The 24,557-nt window shown below is 46.1% G+C and overlaps 1 protein-coding gene across 6 annotated transcripts in view; it reads right to left on the minus strand.

Annotated features, from left to right (window-relative positions):
• The window catches only part of phldb1b (pleckstrin homology-like domain, family B, member 1b), a 132,510-nt gene that overhangs the window by 31,788 nt on the left and 76,165 nt on the right, over nt 1-24,557 (minus strand). For 4 of the 6 annotated variants that reach the window (XM_069676682.1, XM_069676684.1, XM_069676681.1 and 1 more), the window contains 2 exons: nt 21,792-23,296; nt 739-1,056 (listed from right to left, as the gene is read on the minus strand). In XM_069676682.1, coding sequence (XP_069532783.1) covers nt 739-1,056; nt 21,792-23,296 — 1,823 coding nt within the window. The remainder of the gene's footprint in view (nt 1-738; nt 1,057-21,791; nt 23,297-24,557) is intronic. The other 2 variants (XM_069676685.1, XM_069676683.1) reach the window with 1 other exon arrangement.

Consider the following 24,557-nt stretch of genomic DNA (forward strand, 5'->3'; position numbering starts at 1 on the left):
AATCCCAGAACTTTTCAGCAAATTAATGTGGATTAAAATAAGAGAGGAAGGTGCAAAAAGCAGCCTGTTGTTGCTCTATGTAGCTTTTTCCTCTTCATCATCTTATGCTTGTTTTTTCTGGTCATGCAGGGTCGCTGATTTGTAGGACATACAAGTTCAACATTACATGACATGCATGATGCTCACATCACGTGCATCCATGTGAAACTATATTCTAATTAATAACAGCAGCTCTGTTGACCCTGACAATATGTCAGATTCCTTCTAGGCTCAGATTACAGGAGATTTTAGGCTCAGAGGACAAATCTGGTCCGGGACCTGGTTCGGTACCAATGGCTGGCCCAGGTTATCTGATAGACTGGATCTGAAAAATCTTGCACTAACACTTCCAAACAGCCTCAAGGGCATGCTGATAATATTTAAAAACTGATTAATAGGTCAGTATTTCCTGAGTGGGAGCACAGCAGCCAATGGGAGAGAGGAGGATAAGCAGATTGAGCTGCTGATGGTGATGCCAAGTTTGCAGTCTTTAAAGAATGAAACTCATAGTACTCATAGCCGATCACTAACTCCTGCTGCACACTGGGACTAATATTTTCTTTCCTCAGGTCCCCCTGACTGACTGAACCTCCCTTTACGAACCACTGATTAAGCAAAGCCATGCACAGCCTTTGCACATGCTGGCTCCACAGCGGCATGCAGGCGGCGTCTGTGCTGGGAAGCAGCGCTCCCTCTGACCTGTCTGTCTCCATTGTGCAGTGCCGAAGCTGTGCAGGGAGCAGGAGACGTCCTCACCTCCTGATGGGTGCTCTCTGTACTACTGCACTCCTCCTTCAGGTTCTCCTCGTCGCTCTCTCTCTGTCTCTGCGCCAGGCGGAGCGTGGCCGAGGACGGCGTCCCTCCTAGAATGTTCTCCAGGGACGGTCTGCGCCCCAACCCGTCTGACAGCCCTCCAGGGAAACCTGTCCTCCCTGAGCCCAGCGGGTCCAGGCCGGGGCTCTCTCCTTTGTTGTATTCAGCACAGAGGTTCAGGATGGTCTCTAGACGCTGTCGCTCCTGAGGAAGAAACACAAACAGAGAGGGGAATCAGATTTTTAGACCGAGCTTGCTGTCACCTCTGTCCTTTGACTTCTTAGAATCTGTAAGTGGGGCCACAGGGTTAGAGTGAACCTGAAAGTGAACTCCTGTCATTCTCCAAAGAAGAAATTGCTGACAAAAAATTATAACATGACATTGATTTCATAGATGTCACTGTCTGCACGAAGGGCAGCTCCCTCATCAGACATCCAGAGTGTTGAACAGACACTGATTCAAAGCTGATTGACCTGAAACTGAAAACAAGCTGCTCAACGAGGAGACACCAATATTTAACTTTTAACTCCTTTAGTGAGTGACTTCACTGGTTTAATGGATCTTTACTTAAAGGAGCAGTTCGCCCCTGGAAAAAGCTGCTTTCAGTCAAAGCTGGTGTTCTCTGTAATTAATAGAAGCAATAACATTTGAAATTGGCGCAATAGCTGTGGAGAAAGTCGTACAAACAGCTCGTGGTTTCGCCCATTCTACATTCCTACAACACCCAGCGTGCATTGCGCCCCTCCCTCTGAAAGGAATGGCCCAATGAGGGCGTGGTTACATAGGGGAAGTTACATGTCCGCGTTAAAAGTCTACCTCTTTGTTTTGTTCGTTCTTTCGACCAGAACAACCAAATATATCTACAAACAAAACAAAAACAGAGCATCATGGTGTCCACCTGCGTTGTACCGGGGTGTAAGGAGAGCAAGAGGAAAAGAGGAGTGAAATACTCGGAGGCGGGCGTCCTTGAGTGAGGAAGTGTAGTTTAGCGAGCTCCCTGGCCTCCGCAAGATAACGCATTGTACGTAGTCTGATGGAGGTTTTCCAGGACCCATTGGAGAAGCGGATAGCGTCCTCCAATGCACCATAATGTTATTAGCTCCCCATGTTAGCATGATAGAGCTGAGGGTGAAAATCAGCCAACTGGCCCTTTGAGAAAAAACTATATTAGAGCCTTTAAAATGTGTGATAGACAACATGAGTGCATGTTAATACATTCTAAAATGAACTATGAACTGTCCTTTATGTGCAGGCTGTGGTCACTATCAGGATACTCCTCATACTGGGAGCATTTACAAACAATAATCCTGACCAATATCAATAAAGAAAAAGAATTTGATCATCATGTTGTTTGCCATTAGCTTTTATTTCACATTTCTGAATGTGCGCCTGCATCAGGTGACCTCAGCCCTCCCTGCTGTCTCATTTCCTGTCTGTGTGCTGCCGTCGAGGTTGAGCCTGCGACTGATGACAATCAGCGCTCAGACATCAGAGCAGAGAGTCGGCCTGATGCCGACTGGCTGAGACTTTATATATTGTGTATTTTAAACAACCCTCTGTAACATCTGACAAACAGCCTCAGGTCCAGACGGAGCAGCAGTCACGACTCCCGTCACCCCTGAAACAACACAGCAGCCCACATGCTCGTCTCCCGCGGGTGCTGCACGGGAGTCAGACTCTGCGGCCGGTCGTCCAGCTGTCACTATGAGGGGTCGGCCCACCTATGGGGGCTCCCGGGACGACCGTGCCTGCAGGGTGACCTCTGAACTGTACGTGTCAGCTGCTGTCTGCTGCTGCTGCAGACACAGCGTCTCTGAGGTCTGCAGACTCACACAGAACTTTAAAGGGATACAGCAGTGTTTCTGATCAGACGATTGTCCCTCTTAGACTCTGTGCTCACTCAAATGATAATACAATCAAATACAATCTTTGCATTTACCCTGAGATAAAACCTACAAGAGACCTCAGAACAAACTGTAACATCAACTGGAGATGATTTTGTGATCATTGGTTTTTAGCTCAAGTTCACAGTTGGCACGACGACAGCCATGACTAGACTTCCTGCAGATTTCCAAATGACCTGACCTGACTGGTGATAGATTCTCAAACTGACAATCAAAGCACTTCACAGGAGAAAACATACAGCTAGATTTCTACTGAGCAGGGGGAGACCGGCACTTTTATATTAGTGTAGTAACCCGGTGGATTATTCTTAGCCATGATCTTTTCTAAAGTTAAACCAAAGTTAAAGTTTGTTTTGTGAGATGGTCATGGTTTGGTTTAGTAAGTTAGTTATACTTTACTTTACATCTTATATGGCGTATACAGGAGACACAGCAGTCTCCTGGGTGGCTGTAACAGTCAGGGAGCTTGCTGATCTGTGCTCTGCTTAACCACACCGGGCCAGTTAAAGTGCTGTGTTTTAAATGAGCTCCACTGCCCCGAGCTGCGATTCTAAAACAATGACAAACGTAGTGTAACAGCATCACATTAAGAGAAGCGTCATCAAGTCAATGAAAGGACTTTGTTTAGGCAGTAACTGTTCATCTAACGCTTTGTTCCTTTAACGCTAATTAGACGTTAGCTTTGAAACATCTCACGTGTTTGTTCAACGCTGCACAGAATGAGCGCGATTCTTCTTCCTGTAACAGTTACACAGTCTCAGTTCGAGGTTTAAATGAGGACAAAATGCACTTCGAGTGTTTGCATTGTGAATATAAATCCGGTTTTTGTTTAGCACCTCGGCAGGATGAAGTTAAACTGTCCTGCACAGAGTTGTTTTGCTTTGGGCGCTGGTTTAGCTCGGCTGGCAGAGCGTGTACAGAGGTTACAGTCCTCATCGCACTGATCGCAGGTTCGACTCCCGGTCTTCTGGTCATTTGGTGCATGTCACCCCCCAGTCTCTACTCCCCATGTTTCCTGTCTCTCTTCAGCTGTCATATCGAATAAAACAATAAAACAAAACCAAGAAATGTTTTGCTTGTTGTTAAAGTAAAAGACTTTAAAGCCGCAGCAGCGACGCCCTGTGTTACTGTGTTACTGTGTGACTTTACGCTCTTCTGATCTGCTTCTTGTCGTGTGGGAACACTTGGCAGCCAAATTGTTCTCACCCACGATAAACACCCGGGTGCATCTCCTCCCTCAGACTGCAGCCGGATCAGCTTTCCCACTGAGGGAGCATCTGCATGATTAGGAGCCTCAGCCCCACCATTAGCTCCAACCTGTAATCTGGGAACAGCTCGCTCTTTACCGAGTGGGCGGGAGTAAAGAGACCCCTCTGGGCTGCAGAGAAGGAGTCTAACTTCAAACATTAAGTGGCGACGACTCACGAGTCCTCCCACTCAACATCTGCTTGAACACACACACAGATTAGACCACTCAACTCTCTGACGCCTGTCTCATTCTGTCAGATTGAATACCAGCGCTATGATTGTCTCGTGCTAATTGCCAGACAGCCTTTAGGCGACAGGACCTGTGTGATGGATGAGGAGCGGGATCACAGACACATTTCATATGTTTGGGTTAAACGTAAATCAACTTGACGCAGCATCAAATTTGTTCAAATTACGCTCCTAAACAACTCGACTCATTTGCTATATTTTCTGTGCTCAGAGGAATTTTAGGATTCTGCTGCCACAGATTAACGAGCCCGTCAGGTTGTTGGCCTCCACGTGTTATTGTGGATATAATAAGAAGGTCCCTCAGGGCTGTAGGAACAAGGTGGTACAGCAGGTCAGTGTGTTAATCCAGATCTCTTATTAGATGCCAAGCTCTCAGTTGGAAGGTTTTTGGCTTTAAACAACAGAATTCCACAATGGTTCAATGAGTCCATGCAAGGGCCTTTCTAATCCGAATGACGAAGAAATATTTCCCAAAATATCACAACAAGCTTTTCTTCCTGAGCCAATAAAGAGGTTTTCCAAACAAACGTCAAATATTCACGTAGAATAAAGAATGAAAATCAGGGTTTACTCACTCTCATGATGGACGCTGTGACACGTAACAGCTCAAACCTTGAAATGAGGCTCCGACGTAAAGACAAATGAACAAATACTGGCCTTTACAAGCCTGCCACACCCCCCCCCTCCCCATGACACACACAGCCGTAATAACAAACCCCCGTCCTGCAGGATAACAGGCTGAGAGGGACAGGGCTCCAAGGCAACTTCCAATCATCTCCTGTTTAAAGAAGGCCGGCTGTTTATCAATATCTTCACTTACAATGTGCTGAACCACACAGATGGAAGGTTACAGAGCACAAAAAGGTCACGACTGAACTTAAGTCGAGTTTGTTCCTTGAGAATCTATTTTTTTACCGGCTACGTTTTAACACAAATATCTGCACGTTCTTCTCCTGGTCCTAAATGGAAAAGAAAAGGCCTTGGTGCATCCATTACTGGAGATAAATACACATCTTCTCTGGCACACCTGACCTACATAAGGCCCACACATGATGACACCCTCCGTTACACTGTAATCAGATTGGAAAAAGCCTTCTAGATGTCTGACTGTTGCACTGTAATGTGTTTATACATTACACATACATATGTGTTCCAGATCGGCATCGCCGTCGCCATCTTGTTTTTCTGACAAGAAGGGACCGTATCGCTGTGTCTCGATTCAGGAGCTGCATGAAGGACGAGGTCACTCGTAGCCTGCGTAGACACTGAGGTCAAACTGAAAGGAGCCGGTCTGGTCTACGGAGGATTTCCTGTTTGCGTCACCGGCTGTTCTCGCCCTCACAGAGCGCCTAGCAGCAGGTAGCTAGCTGGCTAACTAGCTATTATAAGTAACCTATTATTTTAGGCCCCTTCGTTTTGTTTGTAGCTTTTTGATTGAGTTGAAACCAAAAACTTTTACATTAAAAGTGTCGTCTTCGGCTGCTTAAGAGTCCGCCATCTCTTTTGAATGCAATGAATCTCGGGATACGTTGGGCCACGAAGGATGCACCTGATGGATCCATCGTGGCCCAGGAAAAGGAAGACGCATCTGAAGGAGCCTTCAAAATTGGACAGCCTTCCTGTGACGCAGTCATCCTTGAAATACGAAGGATGCAGCCCCTGAAATGTGACGCAGCTTGAGTAGATGAGAGGGCGGAGCTGGAGAGGAGGGAGGGGTTAGTAAAAGCTAAGTTATCAGCTAGCGCTAGTGCATATGTGGTTAGCAAGGTGCATCTGCAATTGGCAGTAACTGTGATAATAATTGAGATGCTAATTTTGGCTAACAAAAAAAACGGCTTTAAAAAATGTACAGCTGACTCCTCTGAGTGTCGCAGTAAAACGCTGCCCCCTGCTGGCCAGTAGGACACATTTAGATTTAAAGCTCGTAGCCTTACTTTTCACGCACACGGAGGTTTGCCCTCTTTTCATACATGTTTTTGCGTTTAGGGTTACGATGTCCTTCTGGAGGGATGTCAAATACATTCTAATGTACGATTATTATTATATTTTTCCACCTAATCAGCAGCTACAATGTTTTCCGTCTGCATCTGTTACCAGTGGAGCAGCCTCTGTGAGTCCTGTGAGTCCTGCTCTGTCACCGGGGCATAAAGAGAAAAGCCGAGTCACAAGTCTGAAACCACCAACACTGTGATTCACACAAACACACAAAGCTGTAGGAAAGTTCAATAACCTTCTGTGAACAGACAAACTTTCCTCTGATCATTTCCTGTCAGTTCATATTCACTATAAAAGAGAGACAAGTTTCTCTTCTATGTAAAGACCACGAGTCAGCTTCACAAAGCACAGCAGTGAACCCTCACAGTTAGTGTGTACGTTACAGCTCGTGTAAAATCCCACACACGTGAGCTTTCGTGCAAAGCTTTCCTGGGGGGTCGCAGCGCTGCAGACTCGGTGTCTGTCGGGGGGTGATACTTCCAGACAACCGTGAGTTTGTGGAGGAATGCCTGTTTCCCTGAGATCTCCCCGCTCCAGCCTGCGTCCGCCCCCAGACACCGGTTCACACATTCCTCACGCCCTCACGTCTCAGCCGGTGGGCGGCTCTCATGACAACTGGGTCTGATAAACACATTTCGAGGTCGAAGCTGCTGCTGATGAAAATGTAGCAACTCCGTGCAGACAGTGAACAAACTGCTGGACAGGTGGGAAGCTGACGACACAGTTATAAAACTAAGACTTTTAGAACGACACAGCAGACAACACATGAAGACATGAACAACAGCTGTAGCACCACTAACACACAAACACACATTCACAGATGATACTAATGTTTCTCTACAGTGGAAACAAAAGACAAAACAATAAAGCATCATGCATGCAAGCATTTTTGAACACAATGCGAAACTAAACCCTCCAAAAGGTTTTATTCATTATCAGCTATCTCTTCCACATAAACCCACAGTTATGCACACTTGCTAAACGTGAAATAAAATCCAATTTAAGCTAACGTTGTTGTTTAAATTTCCATGTCAGTTGGAATAAAACCTTGATGAGTTCAATTTAACAGTGAATTCCAACATGTCGCGCTCTGTTTCTCTTCTCTTGTGAAGCTGGTTATAGCCCCCGTCCCCTCATTTCACGAGCCCTGCTTCAAACACAAAGGTTGATTTCTTCACGTGTGGAACGGCACCACAACCTGCACGAACACTTCGGGGGGGAATTCACTAAGAATGGAGTGCGGGCGCTAATAGCTCCATAAATTGCGCATCATTTGCCCCGGCTATATGTCTTAAGGTCCCATTCACGAAGCTAATTGCACGGATGATATTCAAGCTCAAACACGGCCATGACATTTAGCAGATCCGTGCAGTTTGCTCTTGTTTTGCTTCTGATTGTGGAGAGAAGCGGTCTGCACCTCCACGCTCTGTTAGCGCTGCTGTTTGTGAATCTGGTGCTTTTGTTATTTGCACAGAAAGGAGCCAAATTTGCCCCAAATGTCTGCAGAATGACTCATTTAAAACAGAATCACCGGAGCTCTGCAGGGCACGTTTAACCCTTTGGGTGCGCCTCGAGTCTTTTCGTCTCATGTGTGCAGGTTTAGTGGGAGCAAAAGCTGCACAATGCTTTCGTGAATTAGGTCCTTAAAGTGTTAAAGTTAGAAATGCAAAATAATATCAGCCTGTAAAGAATTCATGAAGTGTTAAATATCGTATTTAGTATCTTATGTTTGCATCTGCGTGTCGGCCATCTCAATCAGCTGTGTTGCATTCAGACATCAGCAAAATCAAATATCACGCATGCGTCGTTCAAGTCTTTTTTTCTGTTGCTATAAAAAAACTCAAAGTCAGAGGAACAGGTTGTTTGTGAGCTTGTGATGGGGTAAGTTATCAATGAGTTGCCCTCCTTGGGATCAATAAAGTTGGCTGGAACTGAAACTGAAGTATTAAAAGTGGAGAAGTCAACTGACTCAGACACACACACACACACACACACACACACACGCCACAGATTTTAATGGTGCGTTTAATGGCTTATGAATTTAACATTTAATCTGTTAGACAAAGACTGTGCTATTTCATCTTTGAAGACTTGCGTCATGCAGCTTTATGCTCATTACGGAGCGTTATTTGTTCCACTGCTGTCTCCTCTTTGTACTATCTCAGTGCTGTTTCTGTAAACACAACAATTTCTACATTAAATGTGCAGCAATTAGGAAGAAACCTGCTCATTGATTCTCCTCTTTACTGCAGACAGATCTCTGCTGTGACATCCTACATCTCACTCTGTCAGTGTTTCCTCTTTTATTCAACGCGATCTTATTTTACTCTTTACTTCCCGTATTTTCATCCTGCAAGCAGTCAGCACCTCCTCCTCATGTCTCCCTCTCTCCCCTGGGAGTCAGCGTCTCCTGTTTTCTCTCGTGCCCTTTAATGTCCCCCCTCCTCCTCCCCAGGAGCCTCTGGGCCGTTCCCCCCGCCTGTGTACCTTTTGATCGGAGCAGTTACTTTATTAGTGTGGAGCCGGGTTCTTCCTCGCCTCGTTCGCCGACGTCACAGGCGTAAACAGCGTGTAGTATTTCGAGACTAAAGCGGGGAAAGTTCAACAAAGCCTTATTCTCTACATATATCTGCAAGCGCCTGGTAACAGTCTGCAAAACAAACCCCATTCATGATCAGAGTGTGATCCTGGGAGGGTTCATCGGGTCCCAGAGGAGGAACAAACAGATGATCCTAACAAGAGACTTTTCTGTTATTTTCTGCTGCTGCTTTTTTCCCTCCCCCTGCGGTACACACAGGCATCAAAGGCAGGCAGGCAGGGGGAATAAACCTCTCTGAATAACAAGCCGGTGGTCCTCCGTGTTGATGTCACTGGCACTGATCTCAACATGAAACTGTGGAGTCGCTGCTCCCGGTGGAGGCGGCTGGCATTTAAACCGCTCAGGCTTCCTCTTCGACTGGGAGCCAAGCCCCCGGAGGCGTCTCTCAAAGTGAGGACCGGGTTCCAGTTATCACGACAAACACTCCCAGCGAAGAGATGACAACATCAAAGACTAGAGACACTGATTACAGGCTACATGGGAGTCTTTCTCACAAAACACTGCTGCTGATAATAAGCAGGCTTATGGCTCGATTATTGTTTGAGGATGGAGATAAGTCTGCAAGATCTGCTCCCGCTTGCATCAGCTCCGTAGAGTGAAACAATTTACCGTGCATGAGAAATTATGAGATTAAATATCAATATACGCCCTAAAACTATCAACAGCAGCTGGTTGGTACAGTAGAGAACTGTCGCACTGACTGTAAGTGAGACAGTTTAGCCAGAGGAGATTTAGAGAGTAAACAGCAGCACCAAGCAAACAGAGAGGCATCTGTCAAAGAGGAGGATGCACACAGACGCCTGGAGCTCAACAGACTACCTTAGTATCCAGGAGCAGTATGCAAATCATAATGTATGTTTATCATCAGAAACACTGGCTGCAAAAAGTCAGTTTGATACCGAAAATAAAACCAACAAATGCATCGAGATTGTTTTTACAGACTTCTGCAGCATTGAAAGAGTTAAAGTCTGTTAAGTCGCTATCTATCGCTGACTGAGGTAACACCACTGAGCTAAACCGGCGTCCCAGCAGGCGGCTTTCTTAAACAAATTACTTTATTGAACACGTAGTAGGGATGCACCATGTTGGATTTTTAGCCGATATCTGATTTGCCGATATTTTCCAACCCGATTTCAATACCGATATATTAGGCACATGTTTTTTTCCCACCTAACTGCAGAGAACATCAAGTCTCTCTGTGGTGGAAATTATCTCATGCCTACTCTTATTGTCGTGCCATCCCGCAGACATCTTGCACCCTTCTTCACACTTGACGGAAGAGGCGTTGTACAAAAGTTCACGTGTCTGATCACTCATGTTTCTGAGCGAACCTGAACGCAGCATCCCCCCAAAACAGGCAGTGAGGGAGACATGCCCGGACTTGTTTACTGCACCTACTACGGAGACATCAGTGATCGCCGACGGACTCTTTTTATCGTGTGCGCGTCCATGAATGTGTAAGTTAGTTTGCACTGATGTTTATGTTACACTCTGTCAGAGTCGGCTGTGGCCGTGAGTGTATTTTCGACTTGTTTGATGTTGTTAAGTCGGTAAAATCACAACAATGTGAGCTAACTGTTAGCTAGTTAAGAGCTGTGTAAGTTGTTTAACTTCTCTTCACTGGCTCGAGTTTCTGTGACTTTTTAGTCTTTATTTGTATATTGTTGCTAACTTTGTGCAGGCAGTGCGCGTGCACACTCGCACCGAGTTAATTGTCTTTTCGGTAGAATTAAAGCGTTGTTTCATCGGCGGAAAATATCAGCAGAAAAATGACATATCTGCCTTTGCCGATTTGTCATTTTCAAGCCATAATCTGAGATAACGTACCGATAACATCGTGCATCCCTAACATGTAACATTGTTAAATGTCATCAACCAGTTCCAGCATGGACCACTCCCTTCTCATCTGCGATGCTCTGCTACATGTGCTGCAGGCTGAGAGGATTGTAAACTACAGAGTTGGAACGTGCAGGATGATGAGGTTATTTCTATTTCTTAAACCTTAAATATTATTTATTGCATTTTATGCTCGAGAGAAAAAGGTTTGAAATTGATGCAGACAGCAAAAAATATGTCGATACGGATATATTTAAAAGGCCCATAACAGCCGGATATATCAGTCAGGCTCTGCTTCTGAATGCACCTACACAGCAACTTTCTACCTGCCTGTAAATACATGTGATGTACTTCTCCACTCATAAACTCTCCTGCATAATGAAGCAGACCGAGGCCCTGAAAGCTTCCCTTGTTAACGGCTGAGCCGGAGACAGCCTGTAACCACAGCATCACATGTAAGACACAGACCTTACCGAACACTACACATATTATCAAAGTGCAAACCAAAGACCCCGTCACATGGACGTCCTCATCCAGGTCTATTTAAATCCAGTCTGAGAGCAACAACATGGCAGAGCTTTGTTAATATTAGCAGCAGCTTCAGTTACCTTCATGAGCGCTGCCACGCCGTTCAGAAACACCGGCTTCTGCTGAGCCAGAGCCAGCAGGTACACCACGGCCTGATCCCTGCCCTGACCCCGACTCAGCGCCGGTACTGTCCTGCTGCCGCTCAGCATATGGTACCGGTCCATCACACACACACACACAATCAGACTCTGACTACTTCAGCTCCAAACCGGCCTGAGAGATGTGGCTGCTGCACGGCTCCTCTGTGAAGTGATTCCACAACTGGCTGAGCTACTTTGGGACGGATGGAGAGCAGCTTGCCCCCCCATCTCACCCCCCCACCACCCCCATGCCCAGGTCTTGTGAAAAGAGGTGAGGACTCTGTGTGAGAAGGGGCGGAGCGAGAGGGATCATAACGTGTGGGGGGACTTCCTCTAGTGGGCGGAGTCTTTCTAAGAAAAGCAAAAGGGGCCTAGTTTATAAGTAGAACTTCACACTGTATGCACTGACTGAGCTTTACTTAGAATAGGCTGACAGATTTAATCCAGGCTGAAGGTTTGATGACTTCTGTTTCAGCTCATAAATGCAGATAACTTCTGTGTGTGGATGGAAACATGAGTGCTAAAGTTAGGCTGCAAAGTTTGCTGTTTAATAATGCAGAAAATAAGGGCTCAACTTTGAAGTGTTTTTTGTGCATTTAACACCAAGTAGGCAGATAATCAAAGACCTTAATTACCTCCTACATTTGTATTTTTCTGAGTGGTATCACGGCTCTCCAGGAGTCTGTTGTTGTTAAAGAGCAGCTCCAGTCGTGTTTTAAGACGTATAAAAAGCTCTGCTTGACATAATAAATTGTGTCTGTAATTAATAATTAATTTAATTAATTAATACGTTCCTTCTCCCTCATAGTAAAATCCTGAATCTGCACAGGCCCCGCCCACTGTATCATTTTCCAACCGCCCCCTCCGTCGCGAAAACAAAACACGTCTCTGTCATCGTTTAGTGGCAACTTAGCTAGCTTGAAATGTAGTAATTAGTCGTAGAAACGTTAGCGCGAGTTTGCAAAAATGACGGTTACAGCTGGCTCGCGCATCGCCGAAGTGGTTGCCATAGGTTACACATAATGATATGCATAGCGTCACCCCGTCCATTAACGGGATTGGCTCCTTAGGTTTGTGACATCACAAACCTGCCGATCTGAAAACGTGTTGTTCAGCCTGTCCTTGGTACACTGCAGTTTAAAAGCAGACAGGCCGAGCCGTGGAGATGATTAAACATGGTTAAACACTTGATTTTCACCCGAGGGGTCTTTAAAGGTTCAAATATGTAACATTTTGGTTTTATAGGTTTATCAATTAATCGCCTGTTTTCAAATAACTTAGGCGACCCCTTTAGTAACGAGGTTATTTCACAGTTGAATACAGTTTCCTGCTGAGCGTGTCCCCTGACCTCTGCTGACCTCAGTAGCAATAAAATCATCTTGTGGAATAAATAATTGTTTTTATTATTATAGTACAAAAACTGTTTTTCCATAATAATTCCTATTATTTCTGAATATGACATGTATGACAATTACAAAAGGATATTTTCTCTTTCATAAACGTTCACCCTGACTGCCTGTGCTGTACAAACACAGTCAGTGAGGGGCTGAGTTTCCACTGCAGTGCTGAACAGTTATATGACCCCCTCTAGTGGAGAGGTCACAGAACAGCAGGCTGCGCCACTGCTGCATTTTATCAAAGAATATAGAACAAAAGTGTGAAACTACAAAGCAGCTCGAGCTTCAAACGGCTGCCTGCTCTGCTGTCAACTTAAACACCACAGAGAGAATTAAAGCAACAGTGCATCCAGTGACGCGTCCTTGTTTTCAGAAGAGAAAATCCACACGTGGCACATTTGTTGCTGCTGTCTCGAGACTGGATTACTGCGGAGACGCAGATTTATCTCTGTCCCAGATAAAAGAGCCAGAGATACTCCACAACTGTCTCATCTGTTCCGCCTGTTTGCTTCTTTCACCTTAAAAAAGACAAAACGTAAAATCATAGTAATCTTCTTCCTGACGATTTAAATCACGGAGGCAAATTGGCAGGATGATCCTGCAGGCGAAACATTTGTGGTGCACTTTTTTCTTTTTTCCTCTGCATTAAATGACAGAAAACTTTGTGCAGCGCTGCAAAAGTTACACCCGCTGGTCAGTGGGTTTGTGCAGAGGAGGTGCAGGTTATATTTGGCAGCCTAGGTGGGCAGGTTCGGTGTCTCGCAGTAGCTGGATATATTTGGTCGTGCACTGTAAGATGCTGGCATACATATAGGGAGTTCTCTTGGATAGTGCGAGGGTGCATTTGGTCCGAAACAAATATCCTAACACGCGCAGCGAGAATTATAACAGAGCACAGCAGACACAAAGACAGACGAGGCAGGTGAGGAAAGAAAAAGATACGGGAGGCCAGACAGAGTTGTTCAGGCTTCTCTATGATGAAGATAAATGTCAGGGTTGAACTTGCTTTGAAATTGCCACTAAATCAAATCTCTGCCGCAGGCGAAACATTTAGAACTGAAGCCCCGGCGCTGATAATTCAAGGGCAGTTCCACAAAAGTCCACAGAGAGAGGAGGGACTGAGCGAATGAGTCAAATAGGACTTTATTAAAGATGCATTCAGAAATCTGCGACCTTTACCGACCTCCAGCAGCAACCAGCAGGGGCTGCAACCAACAGATCTGCTGCTCCACAGGCCGCTGGCTGAGAGCGCGCTCCCTCACAGACATCACGGCACAGTCGAGTCCAGTTAGCTCATTAGAGAGGAAGTCAAACAGGATAGATTATATTGCTCATAGATCGGCCTAATGCAAGTTAGACCGTTTCACAGAAATAAAGTCTGACTCATTTTAAGTCAAAAAGGCTAACTAAGCTATAAGACCCACGTTACCATGGTAACAATCAGTGACACCTGCTGACCAGAAGCACCAAATTTTGAACGTCTTTGATGGTTTCTTCAACAGTCATATAAACACCGTTTACTGTTGCTGCAATGTTTTTCCATATCTGTTGTTGTTGTTGTTGTTGTTGTTGTTGTTGTCGTCGTTGTTGTCATTGTTGTCGTTGTTGTCGTTGCCGTTGTTGTCGTTGTTGTTGTTGTTGTTGTTGTCGAGAACTAAATGGATTAATTTAGACGTCTATCTGAAGTCTGACTTTGTTATATCTAAGCCACAGTCAAAGTCTATCTTTGTGAAACCGTCCCGGACTCAGTGAAAAGCAGGGACGCAAGGCTGGAAGACAGAACAATATCTATAAGTGTAAAAAAAAAAAAAAAAAAAACAGTTCTGCAGTTTTTAGCTCGCACACTGGACGTTCAAACATTTCCAGACGACTACTTTCAAAGAGTTTTTAGTCACTTTTTAGGTCTTTGTCGTTTTACATTATTACTTAAAACTGAATTAAAGCTTTAAATGATCAAACTTGTGAAAGTCAAGAGACATTAAGCTGAGATTGCTCTGGCTAACTGCCACTAAAGCCCCGCCAAGAGCCTCGAAGAAAATGTGAAGGTGCTTCATTCTGTGTTTTACCTCTGCAGATAATTTGGTGCAGATAGATACTAAATTCACACATGTGACATGTGGCATTACACATCTGTCATCACCCCCACCCCCGTTAAGCTCGTAAGAGAATAATACAATTAAGAGTCAAAATAACACAACTCGGTCAAAACCTTGTATGTGGCCGACCGCATCAGGTCTATGTGCGCTTCTGTGGGCAACGTGTTACAAGGACTGTCCTTATGAGGCTGATGACAACAGACGAGCAGCGGAGGAGCAGCCATGCCCACTCCCTGAACAAAGTATCCAGAGCCGTATAGAGAGAGAGTCGCGTCAGTGGAGGTCCAATATGCTCCATGATCCGCCATTGCGATGTCGCAACTCTCTCTCTATGGCTGTGAACGTACCGTCTCTCACTCACTCACATACGGACTCGTGTGCAGGGCTGACCCCGGCAGTCAGCCAAAAGTAAAGGCTATTAAAAATACAGATACACACTGCAACATTGAACCGTGGCTGTCTGGATGTAGCGCAGATTTAAAGATGATGAGCAGAGTTAGTGCAAACAGTGCGGTGCAAATGTGCATAAGGATTTATTAAGCGAGCGTTTTAAGTATCACAGTGCTGAAAGTCTTCGAGTAATTGACTTGTCGGTTCATTCGTTGTTTGTGTAAGTCTTGTAGGCGATGTAAAATAATCCTAACCTAAAGAACACGTGTGAAATTAACGTAAATAGCAGCAGCTCAGCATAATGAGATCAGAGACACACGTAAACACATTCATAAGAAACTCACTTTATGCTCCTTCAGAGCAGACACATACCGCTCTGGTCCGATACGCTGTTAATGAGACAGAGCAGCGACAGTCTGCTCAATGCTGAACTCATCACTGGAAACATGAGGTCATCTTTAGTGGACAGAAGAACGGCATGTGTGTGTGTGAGTGTGTGCCACAGACGAAGCACGCTGCGACTCGCCTCGTACGCCAAGTGTGTTTGCCAAGTCAGCGTGTCAGTCAGACGGCCATGTGGACTGAGCCGTGCCAGGCTGGACAGCTTGGATCAGAGGAGAGCGTCCTCCCTGCAGGCCGGTCATTAGAGAGGGCTCACCTCCCGCTCAGAAGGAAAACACCAAGGAGCTGAATTAAACGCTGCTTACCGAGTTCTGACCCTGATTTAATTTATGTTGTGATTCTTTTTAAATGATAACTGCCTGTAGCTGATATTTATGCTTTAAAAACGTCACTGTTTGGCATATTCCTTCTTTTTTGTCAGAGTGAAAAAACACCAAAAGAGGAACTTTGATTTTGTGTCGATCTTTCAACAGTCAAACATTTTACTCACTTTTAATCTTTTCTGTTAAAAGAAATGTAAGAGACACAGAATGAAAACTGGCGTCTAACCTGACCGGGGCCGTATCCAGGGCGAGCTTCATTCTTTTCTGCAGCACAGAGAGGAGGCAGTTTCCATCGACTCTTAAATACAGCGCCGCAAAAAATTAAGAGTCAGCTGCAAAAAAATGTTCTTCTCTCTGGTTCTATTTATAGGTTTGTGTTTGTGTCAAATTAACTTTTGTTTTATTGTAAACAACAAATCTCTACGTCCAAATCAAATATTCTCATCGAGCTCTTTCGTTTGCAGAAAATGACGACTGATTAAGAAAACAAAAAGATGCTTTTCAGAGCTTGAATAATGCAAAGAAACAAGTTCATGTTTAATCAACAGAATATGTTTCTCAGGGAGAGTTCACAGGTCAATATCTGGTGAATAACCTGGTTTTTAATCACAGCGTTCATGCATCTCTGCACGCTGTCCTCCAGTCTGTCACAGAGCTGCTGGGTGACGTTCGGCCGCTCTTGGAGCAGCTCGGCTTTGTGACCGTCCATCTTCCTCTGGATCACATTCAGGAGGTTTTCAATGGTTCACATCTGGATTGGACCGGCCGTGACATGTAGAGATGCTGAGGTGTTTGTGAATCACGTTGGTAAAGTTTGTTTCCTTTTAAAAATTGTATACGTATTTTCATGTCATTATTTTTCGGAGCCTCTCCTTCCTCCTGAAACTGACAAGCCGTTTTGCCATTCAGAGTGACTGTGTAGTCACGACCCAATCCCGTGGGGGAGCAGCCGCACCGCACCGTCACTCCAAAGTTGTAGAAAACATGGCTGCTCTAGGATCGGTTATTCGGCCTTACACGTACGAGCCAGAATCAGACCCTGAGTGGGAGGACGACACAAAGGAAGCAAGTGCAGCAGCACCCAGGAGATCCCAGGAGGTCGATTTCAGCGAAAGCAAGGTTCTACGTAGAAACCTGCAGCTGTTCTGAACGGCCCGTTTCAGAGGCCACCTTTTTACCGTTTTCACTTTTTCACTGTGAACAAAAAACACCCAAAAATGTGACGAACGTGCAAAATATGAGATTATCCATTTAAAAGATATGCGCCTTTGAACTGCTGTTTGAAGATTGTATTCAAGTAAATGGACTGGTTTGAGCTCCTCCACCAATATAACCATTATGAGGCCCAATGTCCGTTTCTTTTCTACTAGCCAACATCCTTAATGCCTTAAAAAGTCTTCCTTATTAGTCAAAGACTTCCACTAATTAGGTTGAAAAACACACTATAAATGTTCCCACATCACAAATGAGGTGTTAATCAATTACACAGTGTAATTAAAGGGCCTTCAAACAACACGAACAGACCAAACCCCCTTCACAGTCTGTGTCTGAGTGTCTGAGTGCAGCCGTATTCTCCCGGCAGCCTCCCGCTGCCTCTGAGCTGTGTACTTCTGTTGATTTCACAATAAGAGTCTTTTCCATGAATAAACTTCTCCGAGCGTCACTGTTCACACAACTTTGTTTTTAGGTAATCAGTTGTGTGAATGAGTAGCAGGCTGTGTGTGAAAAGCTTTGAATGCAGATGCTGTGGGGCAAGAAAAAATCTGTCATGACAGTGAGTCAACTGTGACTAATTACAGGCCCTGCAGCTGCACGCCCGGCCTCCGCGCAGAGCTGCGAGTTCCTGCCTTCGAAAAACACAATCGCAGCTGCTGAGGAGTCTGTGCGTCGGTGTCTCGCGTGTCCCTGTACGACTTCTTTACTTCACATAAATGTGCTCTTGACCCTTTGTGCCACTGGCTGTTTGCACACGTCTCGTGTCAATATTTTCTCTGTGAGCGCGTCGGTTGCACGGGTCCAAAGGTTGTTGTGACTAATGAACTCTCAGCAGGAACAAAGAGATGGAGGGTTTGACTAATCGAGGTATGTGGAGGTGAGTATGAGCAGAAGACTTGCAAACAGCATCACGCCACGAGATCACAGCTTAGAGAAGCAGCGTTCTGCAGACCTCTCTCAGCACCAGCTGCTGCTCTCTTACACAAGAATCTGCTGCAGCTTTGTTTTGACATAATTAAACTTTCATGGTTTAATTATGTACCGAGCTAAGCTGTAATCACTTGACCTACAAAAAACTACAGCTCCCTGTCATCTTTCCAACTTATTTTGTGCTAATGGTCAACACTCCTTCTTGTACTCGTTCCTCGACTGGCTTTAGTCTGTCGATACAAGTAAAAATCCTGGTCGTATCGTGTTTGTGGGTCATCCCTGGTAATATTGTGCATCTATTTGACAATATAAGCAAAAAAAATACAGAAAATCAATTTCTTCGTATTCTTATATCAAAATACGATAATTTTTTCTTCCTGTAAAACAAAATATCAAGTGTGCTAACATAAGCTAGTACCAACCAATAATATCATGACAACCGCCTGTCAATCAATCTGCAACATTTAGCCGCAAAGCACCAAGAACGCTCGGTCAGTTAGCTAGCTACTGCGCTGTGGAGAACGTCTGTCTACGCCCACTTCTCAACGATCAAATCAAATCCCTCTCATGATATGTCCCGCCTGCACGTCCTGTTTCACTCGGAAATACGTCAAGATTCGGAAGCTAGATACTCTCGAAATGCTGTTTCAGCTCGACTTTAAGTTTGTGAGTTATTGTATGTCTTTAACCTGAACCAACCGTAACCTGAAACCCTTCCCAAATGTTCGGGTCAGTTCACTTAATTTAAGAGAAGGTCAAAATGCTGGGGGGGTTCGTCCATTAGGAGCAGAACAGCAGCAGAAGGTTTAGTTTTCCAATGGAGGTTTTTCGTGATCGCACACAGGTTCTACTATCTGCCAGAATAACATGAATTTATGACCAACTTCTTTTTCTTACTGGGCAGTTAATAGACATCTGCAGAATAAAGATGCAGACAATCGTTAAAGGTATGAGACGAGTAACGTATGGATAGGGCTGCACAATCACGATTTTGTCTTCCTATAATTTAATAAACATGATTGACGGTGATATTAGCGTTTAGCAAACTCTGCTGCATATCAAATCAAGCACTCCCTAAACTAACAGCCGCTCCCCCAGGGGGCGATGGAGAGGTTTGGGCTTCACTTTTGGGGGAGCTGGCAGGTCATGTGATAAGCGGCAGTTTAGAGTGGAAGAGTAAACAACAGAGACGGTCGGAGAAACTAAAGTCAAATGTCTGGAACAGAAGACAAAGAGCTGGTCCCCCGAAACGGCTCGTCAGCGCTTGTTTGGAGGTGTTTCAGGTTTAGGACGAGTGATGTGAAGAAGACAAAATAGAGGTCATGAAACCTGCGTCTGCGCCGAAAAGCAACACGACTAACTTGTTCAAGCAGCTGAAAAATCAGCACAAAGTGCAGCATGATGAGTGTATGAAGGCCGAGAGGAAGGACGAGCTACTCCCCGTCAGACATCCAGAACAGGGACGCTGTACAGAGACACCCTATCCACCCAACTCCCAAAGACACACTGAGGTTACCGATGCATCCTATAAATCCTGTGGGTAATGAGGGCTTCAGGAATTGGACAAAAGATGTGTCGTTCCGTCACCCAATTATTACATTAGGACAAATTAACATGCAGGAACAGATGCACCAGGTTCTCGATAGAGGGACTCAGAGTCGAATACACAGATAGGAAGCGCGGTGTGCTGAGGAAGCAGGCCGACTTAAATACAGAACAAAGCTGATTTTTAAGAACAAAAAAACTAGTGTTGAAGATATTATACATTTGAATCGACAGACCTGCCTCTGCTGTCAATAAGTTTAATGTGCCTCTTTGTCTGGCCTCGTGCCCACTTTACTGTAAAGGGGTAAACACAGTCTCAGTGTTTGGATCTGGCGCTGCAGACGTACTGTTTTACTGCCATGTCTCTATAGGAGGTCCCAGAACACGACCTGGTGCACAGAGACAGAAGCTGCGTCGTCTCTGAGCCGCCTTCACTCAGTCTCACACTCTGAAAAAAACCTCCCAGTTAGTAATTACAAGCAGGGTGGACAAACGCCTTCTCACGCAGGCACGAACGCATATAAAGGCCTCTTAAAGGACTTTGTCTCTGCAGCTTCATTCAGTCTGGCAGACAAGTTCAAGATGTCTAACACCGCTCCCTCCCCCGCTCTGTTCAGTTTAGGAAACAACAAACAATGCGGTTGCTATGGGCTCATCTGGGTACCCCGACACCGCATGACAGCAGCAGTTCAGACGGCCAAGTTGCAGACAGCTCACTGAGGCCTGGTAACTCCTCCTTCTCCAAACAAACATGGACATTCTGCAATCGCAACACTCCCATACTCCAGGAAGTCACACAAGTTAAAGTTAGACCGAACCTCTGCATGAGTATCTGCACTTTTACATCTCAACTCTTCCAGTCTTAATCAAACTAATGAAATTCTTTTAGACGGGTTGGAAGGTGCTCGAGGCGAGTTTCTGACATGCTTTAAGATCCTCAGTAAAATCCTCCCAGGTCACACTTGAAAGATTTTCTTTGTCAAACTAAATATGAAATCATATCCAAGCTTACTTTTCTAAAAGAAAAAGTGTTAAGCTCACTTCAAGAGGCTCGTTTTAACAAGATCAAACTTATCAAACTACTCGTGCAGCATAATCCAAAGCTCATCAGAACCACTGCATTCAGAACGTTACAGCTAATTTAATCACTTCTGCAAAACCCTCTCATCCCTGCTGCGAGGTCAGAGCAGGATAAAGTCGGTGTCGAGTTGCAGACTTTGTTTATAAGTTATTTTTAGTCATTTTGAGTCTTTAGCTGATGTTTACACCACTAGCAGAGGAGCTTTGGGCTGCCAGAGGGAAGAGGTTTTAAAGCCCTGCGTCGGAGGGACCCTGCGGGGGAATGCTGTGCCTGCTAAATGAGCATCAGAGCCGGGGAGGTGGACAGCGGAAGTGGGGCCATTAGAGGCAAGTTATACGACAGGAAATACAGTAGCAAGGTGATTTGTCCAGACTTTAAGGACACAAAGGATGTGTAGATTTGGATTAACTCACAAATACCACTGAAACCTTCACGGTCATGAGTTTTGGGTAGTGACTGAAAGAATGAGATTGTGGATACAAGCGGCTGAAATGAGTTTCCTCCACAGGGTGTCTGGGCTCAGCCTTAGAGAGAGGGTAAGGAGCTCAGACATCAGGAGGGCGCTTGGAGTACTCCTCCGCATCGAAAGGAACCAGTTGAGGTGGTTCGGGCATCTGATAAGGATGCCTCGTGGTTGCCTCCCTGTGGAGGTTTTCCAGGCACGTCCAACTGGAGGAGACCCCGGGGCAGACCCAGAGCCCACTGGAGGGATTATATATATCCCATCTGGACTAGGAACGCCTCCCAGGAGGAGCTGGGAAACGTTGCTGGAGAGAGCAACGCCTGGGTCACCTTGCTTAGCATGCTGCCACCGCGAGCCGAGGAAGCGGAAGATGATGGATCGATGGATACTACTGAAACCATTGGCTGATGACAATGACATTACCAGCATCAAATAATCCGTCTACACATGCTAAACTCTGACACAAAATGAGACTAGCTTCCAGGTACAAAATAACTCAAAGTCCTGAGTAGAACACTTTCCAGATCAGCTCCAGAACCTGGGCGAACCCTAAAGAAGTTGGACCAAGAAGATGAATAAATGAAATGTGTTGACTCACCAGCCTCTCCATCTCCTGCTCTCGGAGCCTCTCCTCTCTCTGTCGTCGGTGGTACTCCAGCAGCTCGTCCTCGTTGTCACTTATCTCTGAGATGCTGTTCTTCCTCTCCCTCATCCCGGGGTGGGGTCTCCCTGCCGACATCTTCCGGTGGGTCCTGGGGCTGGAAACGGGGGATGAGCCGGGCAGGGAGCCCAGACTGTAAGCAGGCGACAGGGAATTCCCAAAGCTTGCCTTCCGGACCCCTGCACCACCCCCACCACCCTCCATCATCATGGAGGTGGGCGACGGGCTACGGGCTCGGATCCCCCTGCTGCACGCCGGCTCCTCGGAAGTAGATCCTGACTTGCGTCTGAGTCTGGGGCTCTCTGGGACAAACTTGCCCAAACCTGAGGGGCTATCTGGAGTTCTCAAGGTGGGGATAGTCCCCGGGAGCGCTCCTGGTAGTACCGGGACCCCCCTCCGAGCCATGGAGGGGCTAAGAGGTGGCAGCTCTCTCATACTGCTGACCCCTCCACCGCTGCCGTTTAGCTCCATATTCCTCCTGACCATGCGGGGGCTCTCAGGGGGCTGCAGCGAACGTGGATGCTGCTGGAGGGGTGATCCTTGGATGATGTGGACGATGGGGTCTAGGGGGGGCTGAAAGGCTCTGGTGGGCTGGGAAAGCTGCCTGGAGGGGCTGGAGGGTAGCGAGCAATCAGCGAGACTGGTCTGCTCTCTGAAGGGGCTGGCAGGCCTTTCGTGGAGCACTGTGGTGGTCTTGGTCCTGGGACTGGAGGGGGACGGGGATGGACAGGAGGGAAATTTGGGAGTAAGTCTGGGGCTACTTGGCACCATGTTTCTACTACTGAGAGACTCATTAGAGGACAGCACAGAGGTCTGTCGGGGGCTTTCAGACCCATCTTGGCTGAGTCCTCTGCGGCTCGGCTTTGGACTCGGAGGAGCCTCTGTTAGGACCTTCCTCTGCAGCCGGGGGCTTTCCTGAACCTTCTGACCCAGCCCACCACCGCTGAAGTTCGGCAGTATGGTCCGTGGCTGCGGTACGGGCGGAGGCTGGGTGGTGAAGTTGTAGCTGGAGGAGCGTACAGGCACTGGCGGCAGAGAGGAACTCTGGTCCTGGGGTCCTCCACTAGGAGAGGGGCTGGTGAAGCTCCCACTGCTGGCCGCTGAGGGGGAGGACAGGGGGGAGAAGGGAGGGGAGTTATTCTCATAGCTGGACCCCACAGACATGGCCCCTGGGCTGGTAGGAGGGGACAGCAGATACCGGCCCCCTCCGTTGACCATGGGCGACAGGGGGGAGTGGGGGATGGGTTGCCCTCCAGGAGGCTTTTTGCCATCTGAAGAGGAAGGCTGGGGGTCGTCCATGACTAGAGAGTCCATGATGTCCTGCAGGTCCTTCTCAATGGAGCTGACGATCGCACTGTGCTCAGACTGGACTCTGTCTCCAGGAGCTGAGGGACACTGGGCAGGACCGGCCTGGTGATTCCCATTGACCAAGCTCTCCGTGTCTGAGGGGAAGAAGAGAAACAACTGTCATCAAGCCGTGTCATATGGAACAAAAATAACAGTTAGCCTCGAACAAAGAAGATTCAGGGTTTTAAGACAGCGGTACATTAGGAGTACAGCAAGACGTGCGGCCTCCTCGTCCATTTAAAAAGCCATCCATCGGCACTAAAGGTCCTGAAGCTGAGGGACCCCAGGTATTTCCACTTACATGCTGGCCCTGGCAATGAAAGTTTAACATCTGACAAGGCCAACACTGTCAATCAAATATGTTCAAGCCTGGTCTCACAGCATGAAAGAATATTCATTACTACCTTCAGGTAGGCGATAAAGAGAAATAAAACTCAGGTCAATGCTTTTTGATGTATTCCTACAAGTACATGTTTTTCATTCTCTTAATTGTGAGACTTATCAGGAATGTTGTGTGAGTTCTGCACAGATCTGCACGAGGCACAGATGTTGTCTGTAGGGTACGACGTGTGGGCCAGGACATGTCTGTTGCACAACGGCATGAATTTGACTGCTGCTTTTGGCACCTTTACCCTTAACAAGAATGTTGCCTCCTGTACTGGGAAGCTGCAGTGGTACATGACGTGCTTTTGATGGAGTTGGTGGAGTTAAACCATGTTTTCACTATCATCAGAATGTTTATGTCTTTTAGACTTTGATCACCAAGGGGTTGCACAATATTTTACATACCCTATTCTCTTTCAGGGTCTATGAAATGTGTCAGTGTTTTGCTGAACTATCGGACTGTTTTTTTAATCCTGTATCTTATGAAGCTAAAGCAGCTGTCTGTAATACCTCACTATTACTATTACAATTACTACACTCTTTATTTCCCCTCGGGGACCAGGAAAGTGTATCTTACCTATTATCAAGATGCATTGTTTTTGAGTCTGAAAAGCCTCCACCACCTGTATCAACACGTCCACAGTAACACAGCTCTTTGCATCTTTTATCATAGTGTTTAAAAAATTCACTCCTTGTTTTTCTGTAGGAAAAAATGCTCTGTACTACTTGCAAGAGGTCGAAACACAAGTACCTTCACTGGCTCTCACATGGAAAGGGTATACTGAATCATCCATTGATTATCTATTATCTATGGGAAGGTCAAATGCAAATGTGCTGAATGACCTTACTTCACCTGCCTTTCCCCCTGCCTTCACTAAAGGTAGTGAAGGTGGTGATAAAACAGACTACACTGTTACGGATATTTTACATATTTCTTAGCCTCTATATTTCTATTTACGGGACGCTATTTAC

This window comes from Semicossyphus pulcher, unplaced genomic scaffold (assembly GCF_022749685.1).
Source record: "Semicossyphus pulcher isolate SPU_LCO1_2020_fin unplaced genomic scaffold, fSemPul1.0.p SCAF_26, whole genome shotgun sequence".
NCBI lineage: Eukaryota > Metazoa > Chordata > Actinopteri > Labriformes > Labridae > Semicossyphus > Semicossyphus pulcher.